This window comes from Notamacropus eugenii, chromosome 5 (genome assembly GCF_028372415.1).
Source record: "Notamacropus eugenii isolate mMacEug1 chromosome 5, mMacEug1.pri_v2, whole genome shotgun sequence".
Classification (NCBI taxonomy): domain Eukaryota; kingdom Metazoa; phylum Chordata; class Mammalia; order Diprotodontia; family Macropodidae; genus Notamacropus; species Notamacropus eugenii.
In genome coordinates, this window is record NC_092876.1 from 315719933 (window position 1) to 315737262 (window position 17330).

The 17330-nt window shown below is 36.6% G+C and overlaps 1 protein-coding gene across 1 annotated transcript in view; it reads left to right on the plus strand.

The window, feature by feature from the left end:
• CNTNAP5 (contactin associated protein family member 5) overlaps nucleotides 1-17330 on the plus strand; it is a 951365-nt gene that overhangs the window by 613977 nt on the left and 320058 nt on the right. The window contains exon 13 of the mRNA XM_072613412.1: nucleotides 6575-6775. Coding sequence (XP_072469513.1) covers nucleotides 6575-6775 — 201 coding nt within the window. The remainder of the gene's footprint in view (nucleotides 1-6574; nucleotides 6776-17330) is intronic.

The following is a 17330-nucleotide window of genomic DNA, read 5'->3' on the forward strand; positions in this document are numbered from 1 at the left end:
CCTTTCTTCTACCCTTTTCCTCTTCTTTCATATCCAAGCAGTTGTCAATTCTTATTAAAAATATCTTTTATAGAATCTTTGGCATCTGTCCCCTTCTTTCTACTCATAAACCTCCACTCTAAGGTCATCACCACTTCTCCCATGGACCACTGAAAATTCCATCTAAATTGATTTACCTATCTTGATTCTCTATGCTCTCTAATTCAGATTCAATACAGCTGCCAAACTGAAAACCTTAAAGCCCAGATATGGTCATATCATTCTCTGTTCCCTCTAACACACAGTAGATATTAAAAAAAATACTGGTTGGATTATTGATTACATAATTGAGTGAATGAAATCTCATCTGAAGGATATCAATGTTGAAGAGCTCTGTCCCCCACATTACAATATATGGTGTAATGTGAAATTTATATTTTGCAGTTTGACTGCACCGTCTACAGTGGTGATTCACAAATTTTTGACATTTGGATTTGATTTTGTAATGCATGCCATTTTCTAAAATTGTCACACATTTTCTAAGATGTGAAGTAGCTAAAAGGTGTGTGTGTGTGAGGGTGGGGTGGGGAAATGTAGCCTAGCATAGTGAATAAAGTCCTACATAGGGTGTCAAAAAGAGCTACTTCCAAAATTTGCCTCTAAACTATCTCTAGGACAAAAGGCAAGTAACAACTCTCTGAGACTGCTTCCTCATGGGCAAAATGGGGATAGTAATGCCTGTAGTATCTGCCCCATGGGATAGTTATAAGACTTCAATGAAACAATGTGAAATTTAAAATGCAACTCAACATAAGCAGAAAGTCTTACTCTGTGTATGTGTGTGTCTTATTAATATTATTTAAGTAAACTGATACAGTGGTACAAAGGGAAAGGGCACTGCATTTAGAATCATAGAACCTCTCTGGGCTTTATCTTCCTCATCTGTAAAAAAATGTGTTGGACTAGTTGGTTTCTTAGGACCCTTCTAACTCTAAATCTATGACATTAATTTTGTTTTGAGACTTTTTGAAGAATTTCAGTACTTCCCTTAAAGATAACTGGAAGCATGTCCTGAGCATGGTGACCCACAAGTGTAAGATCTACTGCCTGAGGGATTGAATCTAGCAGACCTCTTTGCATTTAGGGAATTCCTAAGTGGCAATGTGTTATGCTGATCAGGTGTTCATACAAAGTTCAACATTCATATGGTCAGCCCCTTAGAGGGGGTACCGCTAGGTTGCCTAAAGAGGCAGGTTGGACTTGGAGCTGGTCAAGGCTCCTGTGCTACTTGATGATGGCACTTGTATTTTCTACATGGATGAGAGAGAGAGAGAGAAAGAGAGAGGGAGAGATTTATTGGAAACATGTTGGATATCTGCAACATCAGTTAGAGATCATGTATGTTACCACATAACATCAGTCTTGATATTTGCTTGTTTCTTTAGAGTGGGAAGGAAATATTTTTTCGACTGTAGTTATCAGGCTAATAAGTTTTGGAGATAAATGTGTACCTCATAGTTCTTGAATCCCCTTAGATCATTTTACCACTGTTATGCTGCTTATCCATTCTTTGTTTATATCATATTTTTTTTTAAAGTCTAGTAATTTAGAATTTGAAACAGAATATGAAAACCAGCCAAAATGCAAAAACTATGTAAATAATCATTATTGTAGATATAATCAAATTCTAGCAAAACATAAAATTCACATTATACTATACCATATAAAATGAAATATACTTCTTCAGCAATGTTAATAATCTGTTCTGATTTCATTCATTAACTAATTTAGTAAATCAACCACTTAACCAACATTTTTTAAGTACCTATTAAGGGTCAGCCATTGGGGACAGAAAATAAACAAACAAACAAAACAAAACTATTTCTGGTGCTTCTTGTAAAGAAACATTATACACATAAATAAGTAAATATAAAATACATAAAAATAAACTACATATACATATACATAGTGCATATTATTGATACCCATATATTGTGTATATATAACATATAGAGTTTGCATTTTATTTATGTGGATAAATGGCAGTAATAGATAAAAGGAGGAGCTTGAACTAAGAGCATGTATATGAACTAGGAGAATCGAGTAGGAAAGTTCTTTTTTATTTATTAGACGACTTTTTTAGTAGATGACTTTAGTACAAGACTCAAGATGAGACTTGGAGGAACCTAAAGTTTCCAAGAATAGGAAGTGAGAAGGAAAATCATTCTAGGCATTTGGCAGAGACTAGAAAAGGCACAGAAACAGGAGTTGTGCTATGATGTAACAGAAACATAAAGTAAGCCATCTTGGCGGGAATGAAGTAGGAGTGAGAGGCACTAATATATAATCAGGCTGAAAAGATAAGTTTGAGTCAACTTGTGAAAGGGAGACTACGTATTTTATCCTAGAGGCAAAAGGAAATTATTAAACCTTATTGGGCAGGTTAGTGACATGGTCAGTCCTGAAAATTAGGTGAATTTTGTTTCAGGAATTTTGAAAAGTCAGTCAACTAACATTATAAACTACATACTTTGTGTGGTGCCAGATGTATTTAGTACTAGGAATATAAAGTCAAAATGGAAAGATTCCTTACCCACAAGGACTTTATATTCTAATTTTTCCTGGTAATGGGATATGAGTTTTTAATTTATCCAAGACGATGGTGATAAGGCTGTTAGTCTCAGTCTCTGAGAGCCCCTAGGTATCATAGGAGGGAGGGATAGTTAATATGTTAAATGACAAAAGCAGAATTCCAAAGCTCTTGACAATGGCCCAGAACAATGGGCCCAGTCTAACATGACTAAATTTAAGAGATATGAATATAAAACCCTAAGCTTGAAATAAAAGAGGTGGGGGGAAAGTAACAAGCAGCTTGTAGATGTGATGTCCAAATAAACGTCAATGATCTTTGATCATCATAGGTATTAATGTGAGGTATTAAAGGCCCAAATACTGGAAATTGACAAATGTCCCGATTTCTATAAAAGGTGAAACAAATGAATTCTTTATAGAAAATACACTTAACCTGACAAAATTTCCAAATGTACAATTAAAAGGATAAATTTAATCATAAAGAAAAGTCAAATCCTACTACTGTAGGAAATGTTTTTTTCAAGCCCCTTCCCTGATCGTCCACTCTCGACTACAACTGTCTTCTTTCTACTCTATAAATTTTATATTTGTCAAAATCTTTACCTGTTTCTCCTTAGATTATAATTTAAACTCCTTGAGAACAGGAGCTGTTTGCTGTTGTTTGTTTGTTTTTTTGGTTTATTTTTTTCTCCTATCATAATTTAAGCAAAGATTAAAAAGGCAACTATTAGAAAAAAAACAGTGACTGGTATCTAGTAAGGGCTTTAGTGCTAATCAGCTGACTGATTTCCATCTCTGACAACTGGTTTTTATAATCGATTTTCCTTCCTTGCTTCCCAATTAGCTCATTTGCAGTATGAAGGTATTGGAGTGGATGATGTCCGTGGTCACTTGTATTTCTAAAGATCTATGAAGAATAGTGATTAATAACATTATTTGGGGATTTTCCCTTGCTTGGAAAATTGAATGAGAGTGATAGTGATGTGAGAATTATTACATTTTTCTGCGTACTAATATTGGATGTTAGAGATTTCCATTACATAATCAGATCTTTCTTTGTTTTATATCTCATTTTGCTTCCTCAAAGCATCTCAGAGAACAACCTGTCACAAAACATCAAATTTCTGGAAAAAACTGACTAGTCTAAGCTTGTATAATTATTTGTATTGGACTTGATGGTTTTTAAGACTACTTATAGCTTTAAATCTATGATGCCATGACTACTCTAGACTGTTCTTAGTTCATTTAGTTTGCCGACTGGTTCCCCAGTGGAGGTGTTTTTCCCAATAATTTTCAGAATATAAAAGAATTGCAGGGATTGGCTATCTGGGAATGACAGTTAAAAAGGTAAAAATGTAAATATTTTTTAAGTGTTGACTATACGTCAGGCACATTGCTGAGGAAACAAAGATAGGTAAGGGACAATCCCTACTCTCAAGGTACTTGCAGTTTAATGGAGAAGATAACATGCAAATGATTACGTATGAACATATGGACAAATAACTATGTAAAAACGTGATAGAAAGGATAAATTGGAAATAATCAAGGAAAGACAATAGAATTAACATTGATTAGGAAAGGCTTCCTGAAGAAGGAGGAATTTTAGCTAGAATTTGAAGGAAACCAGGGAAACCATGAGGGGGTAGAGATAAGGAGGGAAAGCATTCTATGCATGACGGATAACCAGAGATAATGCCCTGTCAGGAAATGGAGAGTGTTGTTTGAGGAACAAGAACATGAGGCAGGATTGCTAGAGCACAGAGTATATGGTGGGGTGTCAAGTGTAAGAAGACTGAGAAGATGTGAGGGTGTGTGTGTGTGTGTGTGTGTGTGTGTGTGTGTGTGTGTGTGTGTGTGTGTGATAAAGAGGTTTGAATGACAAAGAGAGTTTTATATTTAATCTTGGAGGTGATAGGAAGATACTGGAGTTCATTGAAGAAGGAGGTAGATATAGTCAGATCTCTGCTTTAGGAAGATCTCTTTCACAGCTGAGTGGAGGAGGGAATGATGTGGGGAGGAACTCATGGCCAGGAGACCAATAAGCAGACTATTGCAATATTCCAGGAGTAAGATCTGCACCGGGATGATGGCAGACAGCAGAGAGAAGGTGCCATTTGTGAGACATATTAAAAAAGTTAAATCAGCCATTTGTGAGACATATTAAGAAAGTTAAATCAGCATGTCTTGGTAACAAATTAGATATGGGGATATGATAAAGGGTGAGGGATTGAGGGTACCACCTATGTTGTGAGCCTGAATGACTGAGATGGTTATACTTTTAATGGTGTGTGTGTGTGTTCATCCTTCATTGCCAAAGAAGACCAAGCCATCAGAGAAATGATGACATGACTTGCACTTGACTTTGTTTTGAGTGAGGGAGGGCTGTGCAGGTCACCAGCCTCAATTCTCCAGAGCTATCTAAATCCAGTGACCAGATATTCATCAGGATGACTGGAGATGACCCAGGATGAGGCAACTGAGGTTAAGTGACTTGCCCAAGGTCACACAACTAGTGAGTGTCAAGTGTCTGAGGAAGAGGAGAGTAGGATAATAAGTAGCCCTCTTAGGGTGCAATTCCTCTTTTCAAGCTGCCTTTGGTGTTTATTTATCACCTTATTTCACTTGTATAACACATATAAAAGGTTGAATTTGATATACCCCACCAGGTTCTCTCTTTATCTCTCCTTGAGTATATTTTAATTGGACTTACAGATTCCCTCTAAACTGAAAGACCACAGTACTTTGAGCAGCAAAATCTGTGAAACAAGCAGAATTTTTAAATTAAAAATTAAAACACTGAAATCATGTTCCATAAAATAGAAGGCATACCTATCCTAAAGGATTCAAGAGGCAAACATTTTAACATAGTACCTGTTCTGAAGGGAAAAATCTCTTTGGCATTTTGTCTTATTCTTTTTGTAACCTAACAATCCATATTCATTGTTCCATAGTAGATGTTCCATGAATATATGGTGAATTGTTAAATATTTCTAGTCCTGAAGAGAAAATGGAGGTCTCTATACCTGATTTCTCTAAAAGTAGTACTTCTCCAAAGCTGCTATGTGCCAGACAGCATACTGACAAACAGCTAATGCAAAAGAGCAAACTTAGAAACTCGCATCTGCCAGTTCAACATATATTTTGACCTTTAGGATAATATTGAATATGAAACATGAGGAATATAGAGGTTTCCATAATCCCTTTGACTTTGTTACAAAATATCTACCTGACAACTTTGTGTTCACTGATTCCATTTGGCAACGAGCCAGTCATAATAAATCATTCATTTCCAGTTCAATAATAAGGGGATTTGTTTTGTGATATGCACTAGATATTTAGTTTGGGGAATATTTTGTACAGGTTTATATAGCTAAACATGATGAGCTATAAAGTTGCACATTTTGTGACTTTGTCCTCCTTGGTGTAGGGTATTTTAAAAGAAATTATTAAAAATCCCTTTCGAAACTTAATTTTTTTCCAATAGGATATTGCAAAATACATTTTCAGTGGAGGCGAATTACAGGGTAGCATAGAAACCACTAGTTTGGAGAAGCTAAAACTCCATGATACACACTTTAGAATTTTAACAATCATACACGCCCTTCACATATATCCTCCAACTTTAAATGAAAGGAATTCTAGGCAAAAATAGCTTATTTTATATACTCTCCATCCTGTGAATTCTGATGGTATGTAATTTCTAGCCCAAACTGTTGAACTCATTGCTAAATTTTCTATTTTATAAGTAAATCTTGGCAATACCAGTGCACAGCAAGCCTCTGAATGTGTGTTGGTAGAGGGGCAGGAGTAAGATTGGAGGGGTAGGGAGACATGCCTTCCTCTTCCTGTATCCCCCACATGCCCTAGCAGAGAACTGGAGGCAAAGTGACAATTCAGGAATAAACACTTATTGAATGAATGATTGATTGTTATTGCTTGGGGGCCTGTGCTGTCTTGCTGCTTTGCTTTGTAACATCCCCTTCTGTTGTGTTGCATTGAACAGAGGACAAGATCTGGACTGCCGTGCAGCATAACAACACAGAGCTCACTCGGGTGCGAGGGGCACATCACCTGAGGCCCTATGTCATGTACTTCAACTACAGTGGCAGCATGGAGCAGCTGGAGGCGATGATCAACAGTGCCGAGTACTGTGAGCAGGAGGCCATTTACCATTGCAAGAAATCTCGTCTGCTGAACACCCCCAGTAAGTTCCCTGCATCTCAGTTTTTTCTTTACTGGTTGTCCATTTAGCCCTTTGGGGCAGAAATATTAAACCTACTTTCCTAGTACCCAAGTCACAATCATAAAAGTGAGCAGAGGAAAGTCTGCCTTGTCAGGTGTAGGTACTCAGTGTGGATGGAAGGACCCTGGTTTAGATCAGAGGACTTGGTTTAAATCCTGACTCTGATGGTTACCCTCTTACTTGGGAAAGTCATTTATTGCTTTTGGGCCTTGGCTTCCTCTTCTGTACAACGAGGTCAGTCTAAAAAGCCTCTAAATCTATCACTTTCTTATTTTGGGCACATCATTTAACTTAGCACTTCATGTTTCTCACTTACCAGGTGGAAATAATAATGAGCACATAATATCCCTTCTGGCTCTAAATATTTGAAAGTCTTACTGGATCATATAGCATAACTTCTGTCAAATTGCTTTGAAGTTTATAAAGGTTTCCATAAATTCAGAGTAGTATCATTTTTGTCATTGTGACTACTACAAAGGGGTAACAAGCAACTTTACTTAAAGCTTTTAGTGTCTTCCTTTCCAAGTCAATGTAGCCTTATTTCACTATTTTTCAATTTAGCAGATTTCGGGAGCTAAAAACTGGGATTCATGACAATGGAATGTGATATATTTACTATACTATAGAATATACACTGGAATACTGACTTCTATTGCTTTGGTGCTCCTATTAAAATGATTCTGTGTCTCAGTATCCTAATCAAGGAATGCATAGCTCTGGCCAAATGAAAACCCAGCAGTGAATGTCAGCATTCACCACCATGGTCTATCCAACCCAAAATTCTGTAGCTTCTGAGTGTATAAAAGAATATGTTGGAATATGCAATTATCAATCCTATTGTATTAAAAGTCTGCAAGTAATTTTTAAGGTCTGCAATATGTAAAGCATTCTGGAGAGATAAAACGGTTTACATGACATGGTCTCTGCTTTTATGGAGTTTATAGTGCAAAAGGCAGATATGACATACAGGTAGGCAAGTAACTCCAGCATCAGTGTGTATAGTACAAGATAATACACAAAAAGTGCCTAAGAGCAATGTTAATGAATTGCTTTTGAATTCAGAAAAGGAGGAAGTTTCATTACTTACTAAGGCAGGTTGTTGATGAAGGGAAGGTTTCTAGAGGAGGTAACATATAAGTTAGACTTTACGGATAGGTGGGAATTCTATGAGCTATGAAGGGAGAGGTAGAAATAGAAATCAGTGAGAAAAATGGCAAAGGCATGGAAAGCACAGGTGTTTGTATAGATGGCAGTGGATCAGTCTTAAGATTATGAATGGTGGTAAGCAGTGGAAGATAAAATTGAAAAGACAGGCTGATATGTTCTTGTGCAGGACCTTAAATAGAAGTAAGCAGTGAAAAAAATTACTAAGTTCCTACTATGTGCTAGTCGCTATGGTAAGCACTTTACAAAAATTAATGCAGTGAATCCTCACAACTACCCTGAGAGGTAGGTACTATTAATATCTCCATTTTACAACCGAGGAAACTGAACAAACAGAGGTTAAAGGATTTTCCTAGGGTTACACAGCTAATAAGTATCTGAGACTGGATTTGTACTGAGGTGTTCCTGACTTCAGGCCCAGTCCTGCATACATTGGGCCACTTATTTTCCAGCTTAAGGCACTTGAACTTTATCCTGAAGATAATGGGGAACCAATGAAATCTTTAGTGCAAAGGAGACATGTAGTCAGTTCTATAAATAAGGAAGCTTACTCTGGTTGTGATTCAGAGAACAAGTTGGAACTGAAAGAGAAAAAGAGGAGAGAGACTATTCAATGTGTCACAAACATTTATTTGTGTGCTAGGAATTACAAAGAACAAAGTGAAATTATTCCTTGCCCTCAAGCAGATTATAGTCTAATAGGAGATAACATGTATATACATAAGTATACTTAAATACATACAAAGTGAATGCAAGGCAGGTTTTTTTGTTTGTTTTTGGAAGAATTGTAGCAGTTGGGAAAGACCAGGAAAAGAATTCATGTAGAAGGTATTACTTATGTGGAATTTTGAAGAAAAGGAGCATTTCTAAGAGCAAAGATAAAAAGGCACTCAATTCTAAGCATGGAGGAGAGTTGGTACAAGGGCATGGAGAGAATAGACAGAATGCTTTAGGTGCAAAAGTGAAGATAGTATTGTTGTATCATAAAATCTAAAGAGGAAGAGTTAAATATATGAAGATTAAAAAGGTTGAAAGGGGCCAAGATGTAAAGAGATTTAAATTTTAAAGAGAAGAATTTTATCTGAGTCTAGAGATAATGTGGAGTCACTAGGATTTATTGAATTAGGCAGTCACATAATCAGACCTGTTCTTAATGAAAATTAGTTTAGTGGCATGTGTGGAGAATGGATTGCAGAGGAGAAAGACTTAAAACAAGAAAGCCAAATAAAAGACTATTTTGGTAGTCCAGGTGAGAGGTAAGGAAGTTATGAATTATCGTTCAATTAATTGATAAACAGTTATTAAGTACCTATAATGTTTCAGGCACTCTGCTAAATTCTAGGGATACAAAAAGAAGCAAAGAATAGCTCAAAGAGCTTATCATCTAAAAAACGAGAAAGACCACATAAAAACAAATATAAACAAAGCAAACTACATACAAGATAAATAGGAGATAATTAGCAGAGAAAAGGCACAGGAATTAAGAGGGCCTTTTGTGGAAGGTGAGGTTTTAGTTGAGACCTAAAAGAATTCAGTAGCTGCAGAGTCAGATGAGCATTCCAGGAATAGGGGACAACCAGAGAGAATGCCCAGAGCTGAGAGAGGGAGTGTCTTGTTCATGGAACTGGCAGGAAGCCAGCATCACTGAATTGAAGAGGAAGTAGCAGAAAATAAGGTGTAAGAAGCTAGGTAAGGTAGGAGGAGACTAGGCTATAAAAGACTTTGAATATCAAAAAAGGCAATAGGGAGCCACTGGAGTTTATTGAGTGGGGTGGTGGTGATAGTGATATGATTGGACCTTCATTTTGGAAAACTCACTTTAGTGACTGAATGGAGGATGGACAGGGAGTGTGGAAGAGACTTGAGGGAGGTAGAACTAATAGCAGTTTATTGATAATAATCAAGGCACGAGATGAAGAGGGACTGCACTAGAGTGGTGGCAAGGTCAGAAGAGAGAAGGGGGCATATACAAGAGATATGGAAAGATGATTTTGACTGGTCTTTGTAGCACATTGGCTATGAAAGGAGTAAGAGATAGTGAAGAATCCAGGATGACTCCTAGATTTAAAACCTGAAGGACTAGGAAAATAGTGTTGCCCTCTCTAGTAATAGAGAAAGTAGAAGAGGGGGCAAGTTTAGAAAGAAAGGTAATAAGTTTCCTTTTGGACATATTTTGTTTAAGATGTCTTCTAAATATCCAGTTCAAAATGTCTGAAAGGCAATTGGAAATGTGGCATTGGAAGTCAGCAGAGAGATTGTGACAGGAAAAGTAGATTTGAAAATTATCTGTCTAGAAATGGTAATTATATCAATCAGAGTTGATAAGATCACTGAATGAAATAGTATAGAGGGAAAGGAGAAGAGGGCCCATGACAGAACTCTGAGGGATACCCACAATGGCTTGATGAGTAGGGCAGATGAGTAGGAAAAAAAAAAGACAGTAGTATCCCAAAATCCTAGAAGAGGATATGAAGGAGGAGAGAGTGATCAACAGTGTAAAAGGATGTAGAGAGATCAAAGAGAATGAGGGTTGAGAAAGGCCATTGGATTTGGCAATTTAGAGAAATAAAAGATCATTAGTAATTTTGGGACGGGAAGTTTTGGAGGAAGAAAAAGATGAAAACCATATTGTAAGGGGTTAGGAACAGAGTAAGAGGAGAAAAAAATGGAGGCATTTAATATAAATGGCCTTTCTAAGGAGTGTAGCTATAAAGGGCATATAGCTACAAAGGTACAATGGATATTTAGCTACATATATGATAGTACTTATCAGGGATGGAAGGATCAGGTGATTTTTTTTTTTGTCGGGATTGGAGAGTCATGAGTATGTTTGTAGGAAATATGAAATAAGCTAGTGGAGAGAGAGAGATTGTTTGAAAATAAGTAAAAGAGTAAAGATGACAGAGGGGTCAATCTGTTGGAGGAAATGGGATGGAACAAAATAATGAAGAGTGATATGAGAAGAACCAAGAGAATATTGTATACTGTTAACAGCAATTTTGCTTTAAGAGCACCTTTGAACAAATAAGTAATTTTGACTATTATAAATACCAAAGGTAACTATAAAGGATATGTGAAGAAAGCTACTATTTGCATCCAGAGAAAGATCTGAAAAATAAAAGTATATACAAAATAATAATTTTACATATGTGTGTATATGTATATGTATACATATATGAATGTGTGTATGTCTATTTGTGCTAGAGTGGGGGGGTGGGGCGAGGAGGGAAGAATAAGAAAAGAAATTCACACAATAATTTTGTTCTGTATTTTAAAGGAATAGCAAGTTGTACATGGGAGATCTGTGGTTTCATGTACAGTAATCTTTTTTTTATTGTACTATTTTATGGAAATGTTTGTTTTATTCCAGAAATTAAAAATAAAATTTAACAAAAAACAAAACAAAGCAAAAATCACAGGAGTAAATCTTGGTGAGGAGTAAGTCAGTTTCATCATTGTGAAACAAGGGTAAAAGAGGGCATAATGGCAGAAGGAACCTGAGTGACAAGAGAGGGAAAAAGGAAATTCATGATGCATGGACTGAATTTTTTCTTTAAAATATAGGGCAAGATTTTCAATTGAGAGAGTAGGGGTCAGGGGAGCCATGTGAGGCCTGAAGGGGGAATGAAAGGATTTGGAAGAATCACTGTGGAGAGTGGGATAGTGAATTGATAAGAAAAGTATAGTGTAACTGCCTAGGAGCAGTGAGTGCCCAGCTGAGATTATGTAACATAAATTTGGCCTGAATGCAGTCAGAACAGTTATGTTATTTTCTCCACCTTCATTCAGTAGCATGTATGTAGGAACAAAGTTAATAAATGGTAGGAGCGATACAAACTTGAGGATTGATTGGGCTTAATTGGCAATGTGATAAAAGGGCTAGAGATTCAAAAGAGGAAGACAATATCGAGTTGTACTGATTAACCAAGGAGACAAGATGGGGAGAAGAAGGGAGAGTAGCTAGTTTAGGAGAGGTAGCCTGGGAGAGAATTGAGGGGTCAAGGGACTGGAGGCCATGGTGTGGATGAAGAATAGGATTATAAAATGGAAGGTGGAAGGAAAGATGAAAAGCCATTAGAATATTTTTGGATAAAGGGATTTCATAATTCTTGAATGTGGAGGTCGTACAGGTATGGGTGATGGCAAAATCAAGTTTATGTATATATGCACTTTATATATGAAACTAAGATGGTAGATATGTGAGGAGAGAAGAGGGGATGAATAGGAAAAAAAAAGAGTGGAGAAAGAAATAATTGCCTGAATATATGAGATAGGTGAGAGTGAAGTATTAACTGATAACAATAGGATTATGAACCTGGAATAGTTGTGCCCTTGAGAATAACAGGGAAGACTGAGAGTGTAGAATATTTGTTGAAGTGGGAAATAAATGCTGAGTCATATGGAACTCTTCATGATCCCATATGGGGGTTTTCTTGACAAATATACTGGAATGGTTTGGCATTTCCTTCTCTAACTGAATTTACAGATGAGGACACTGAGGCAAATGGGGTTAAGTGACTTGCCAAGATCACATAGCTAGTAAGTGTCTAAGGCCAGGTTTGAACTCAGGAAGATAAGTCTTCCTGACTCCAGGACTGCCACTTTATCCACTGCACCACAGGAAAATCTATTTGGAATATGGTGATATGGGACTAAAACTTGTAAAGATTAGGATATGTAGATCTGGGAGTCATCTTCATAGAGTTTGAAGTTGAAAAAATGGGAGCTGATGAAGTCACCAAGTGTACAGAAAAAAAAAAAAAAAGAAAAGGACTCAGCATAGAATCTTGGAATATACCCATAGTTAGTAGAAATGACATCACTTCATGTATTAAAGGAGTCAAATAGGAGGAAGGAGAACCAAGAGAAAATGTTACCATGAAAACTCAGATAGGACAAAGCATTCAGGAGAGTATTCAATATTGGCAAATGCAATACAAAGATCACAGAATATGAGGCTATTTATGTTTGTGATTGGGAGAATGTTGGTTACTTTGGAGAGAGCTATTTCAGCAGAGCGATGAGGTCAGCAGTCTGCTTTCAGCAGCTTAGGGAGTGAAAGGAAATGTAAAAGTCGAGAATAGATGGATTTTTTCAGGAGTGTGGCTAGAAGAGGAAGAGAAATAAAGGACAATAGCAAGAATAGTAAGACTTAGTGAAGGATTATTTCCTCCTAAAGAATGAATGAGTCATGGACATATTTGTAGGAAGCAGGGAAAGAGTAAATAGGTTTAGACTGATGATTATAGAAAGAAGATAGATAGTGGGGGAAGGTCAGTCTGCTAGAGAATATGGAGGAGAATTAAGAGTGCATGTGGAGTGGTTGTTCTTTGTGAGAAGAGGGGCCACCTCTTCATCAGAAATTAGAGTTAGTCAGGAAATGATACTGCAGCTATTCTTAACTTAGACAGTCAAGAGGGCTCATGAATTTTTGCAGAAAAAAAGATAATTTTTTTTAGTAACTTCTAATTGAAACTTATTATTTCCTTCAATTATTTAAAAAAATATTATTCTGAGAAGGGATCAGTGAGTTTCACCATGCTGACACAGAGGTCCATGACACAAAATACAGTTAATAACCTCTGTGGTAGAGAGGAAGATCAAGGAATTATGAGATGAGGAAGAGGGAAGAAGTGTTTACAGATAAAGTTTGAGGCAAAAAAATCACCTGAGATCTTTGGGGGCGATGTGTTTTGAGGCTTGAGGATAGAAGAGAAGATTTGGAACAAAGAATGGGATAAAGAATCAGGGAAGAGTAAAAGTTGCACAGTGGGTGGAGGACTGGCCCTGAAGTTGAGCAGAACCTGAAGGACCTGAATTCAAATCTATTCTCAGATACTTACTAGCTGTGTAAATCAGCTAATCCTTTTTGCTAATATCTCTGCTAAGAAAATCCCAAATGGGTTCAGGAAGAGTGGGACATGAATAAATCAACTTAACAACAACAGCAAAAGAATTATCAGGGCTTAGATGAGATTGGATAATGCAAATTTGTGAGATATATTGTGCAATTTCTGTAGAATTACAGACTAGTTGTACAATTTCCACCCCCTCAGTTCAACAGCTTCTGACAGAAGGAGACAGATGTTGGATATATTCACATTAGGGATTTAGTAAGGTATCAAAAATGAAAGGGCAAAGAGTCAAGTGGATAAAGAGAAGAAAAAAGGGTGGAATTGAATTATTCCACTAAGAAGTGAAATTTAAATCCAAATCCTAAACAAGGGTAAAACTCTGATAAAATAATGATGGATCAAGAAGTACCAAGTCACTGTGAGAATGAAAAATAGATTGGCAGGAGTGTATCATAAGGAAAGATCTATCAGGAGGTTATTCCAGTAATTTGGGGAGTTGGTTAAAAAGGGGAATGTACTAAAGTAGTGAAAATGTAGGAGAGGAATCATATGGAGATATTTTGAAGTCAGGATCAATAGGACTTAGTACCAGATTGAATATAAATGGTGAAGGAAAGGGAAAAATGAAGAATAACATTAAAATGGAGGAATGATAAATAAGTCAGGATGACCTTAGTTCAAATCCAGCCTCAGGCATAAGCTGTATGACCCCAGGCAAATCATTTAACTTCTGTCTGCCTCCATTTCTTAATAACAACACCTATCTCCCAATGATATATTTGTAAAGCATTTAGCACGGAGCCTTACATATAGTACTCTGTAAATGCTTATTTCCTTCTAGATTGATTGAACTAGGATAGATTCTTGTTAAACATAAACCATAAGAAGTAAAGATGAGTAACTAGAGAATGAAAAAAAGGCAATAAGCTGGATCGTATAAAGAGAGTTACAAGGAGCAGTGTGAAGGATCTCAAGTCCATCACCTTAAGGAGGAAGGAGCTAGAGAGGTTAAGCCCAGAGAAGAAGATGCAGTGGTACATGATAGCTATCTTCAAGTACCTCATGGACTATCTCATGTGGAAAGAAGTGGCTAGAATTGTCCTTTTTGAATCAACATCTGTTCACCACAATCATTTGGTGGAAGCTGAAGTGAGATAAACTTAGACCCGATTTGAGAGAAAACTTCCTATTGATTAAGTTATCCAAAAGTTGAAGGAAATGAGTTGGAGAAGGGAGAAATTAGTTCCCTATGGTTAGAGGTCTTTAAGCAGATGCTGAATGATCTCTTACTAGATTATGTTGTAGGGATTATTTTTGCAGGTATGGGTTATATTAAGTGGCCATTGCAACTCAAAAATCATTTAATTCTGGGACGTAGATGTCAGATAAACACCTTTTTTCAAGAAGTTTGATGATGAAAGAGAAATGGAGCAGTGACTGGATTAGTGAAAATAACTTTTTTTTAAGGATTGAGGGAATTGATTAGTTTTGCAAACAGATGAGGAATCAGTTAAGGAGAAGTTGAAAATGCATGAGAGACAGTATGAGAATTGATTTCTAGACCAAGCCTTTAGAAACTGTGGGTGTGTGACGGGGCCAGGGGGATTGGGGAAACGGGGAATTGTAGGGGGAAGGAGTATGCCTATGAACAAGATTATAGTTTTCTTCTTTTAAATTAACACACTCATCCCAAGTTTCTCTTAATCTATTATCAAAATGATTTGATATATTGTCCCTATTTAACTCATTTGTACTGTCAGCTTGGCTATGGTGCATAAAATGCTTAGCTTCAAGTCAAGAATATCGGAGTTCAAATCTCAGTTCAGATGCCTACTTACTACTACTACAATTACAGCTGCTGCTGTTACTGTTACTACTACTACTAACCGGTACATTTATTAAGCCCTTTACATTTTGCAAAGCATTTCATGTTGTCTCATTTGATCCTCATAACAACCCTGAGAAAGAGGTGCTAGTTTTATATCCATTTTACAGATGAGGAAATTGAGGGCAAGAGATATGAAATAACTTAAAAAAAATATTTTAGACTCAAATGCCAGAACACAGATACATAATAGAGAAAAGAAACAAAAACATATCATAACTTAAATATTGGAACTTAAATGCAAAGTTAGGAAGAAAAAAAACACGTGCATAACAGAACATAAGACAGGATTCAAAGTAGGTAACAATAAATTTTCATTTCAGGAAGACTGCATGTTAAATAAAGCACATTGTGTTAAAAATTGTCCATCTTTACTTCCTGTGAGTTTTCGTTTGTTCTTTGCTGTGTGCTTTTTTACTTTGTTCTTTATCCCCTTCTCCCATCCCCCAGCAGTCTACGATAAAGTTTGGATATTTCTCTATAGTTATAGATATATACATACACATAGACATATACTTTCCCAAAATATTCCACTCATGATCTTTGTTTTTATATTTGTGCATATCTCTTATTTCCTATCCCTCCTGCTTCCTCTACTTCTTCCCACTACCTCACCCTCCTATTACTTGCCTACTCCCCTCCAAGGATCCCTCCCCTATTTTCCCATTCCCATAAATCTAAACACCCTCCTGTACCCCCTTTTACCTATTCCCTCATTCTCCTCATGGCTCTGGAAAAAAATTTATTTTTGAAAATTTTGTTCCTTGGATTGTATATAGTCATGCTTTGGAGTTTACTAGGTGGCTCAGGAGCTAGAATTTATTATTTTCCATAAATCTAAACACCCTTCTATCCCCTTTCCTTGTGCTCTTCTCCCTCCGTAAGTCCCTACCATTTTATTTCTTCTGAATTTAATATGGAGAGACCATTACAAGAGACCTGACCTCTGATCTTAGAGCTGCTGTTGATTTATTATGTGTCTTTTATGCGGTTTATTTAATTATTTATTTATGATGCGATGTTAGGCAGTCACAACTTCAGTTTCCTCATCTGGCAAATCAGGGCGCTCGATTTAATGAAAGTGAAGGTGTCATCCAAGAATCAATGATTAATATACAGAAAAGTATTTTGAAAAAGTAGATTATAGATTTATGGTATTGCATAACAAATGTGTATATTCATAATATACGCATACATATGTATATGTAATTAGAGTATAAATATATGTTGGTAAATCAGAAATAAAAATTTCCATCATTCATTTTGTGAACATTCTACAAATATGTGCCTTTTATCTGCAAGTCATTGTTCTAGGGGCAGAAGGAGATAAAAAGAAAAATGAGATACTCACTACCTCCAAGGAGCTTATACTCTATTTGGAAAATAAGGCACATACAAAATAATTGTGAAGTAGATTTGTCTTTCTTTTATTAGAGAGGTGAGAAGGATCAATCTGGAAATGTTCCTGCCTGGAACCAAAGTAAAACCTCCAACCTCTTGTGAAGTGCTCACTGCCAGGGACTTTCTACCCCACTGCTTCCTCACTCACCAGGTGTGTGCTGGTTTCTTCTTTCCCCTCTGAGGTTTCCTCAATTTTCCTGGGTTCAAACTC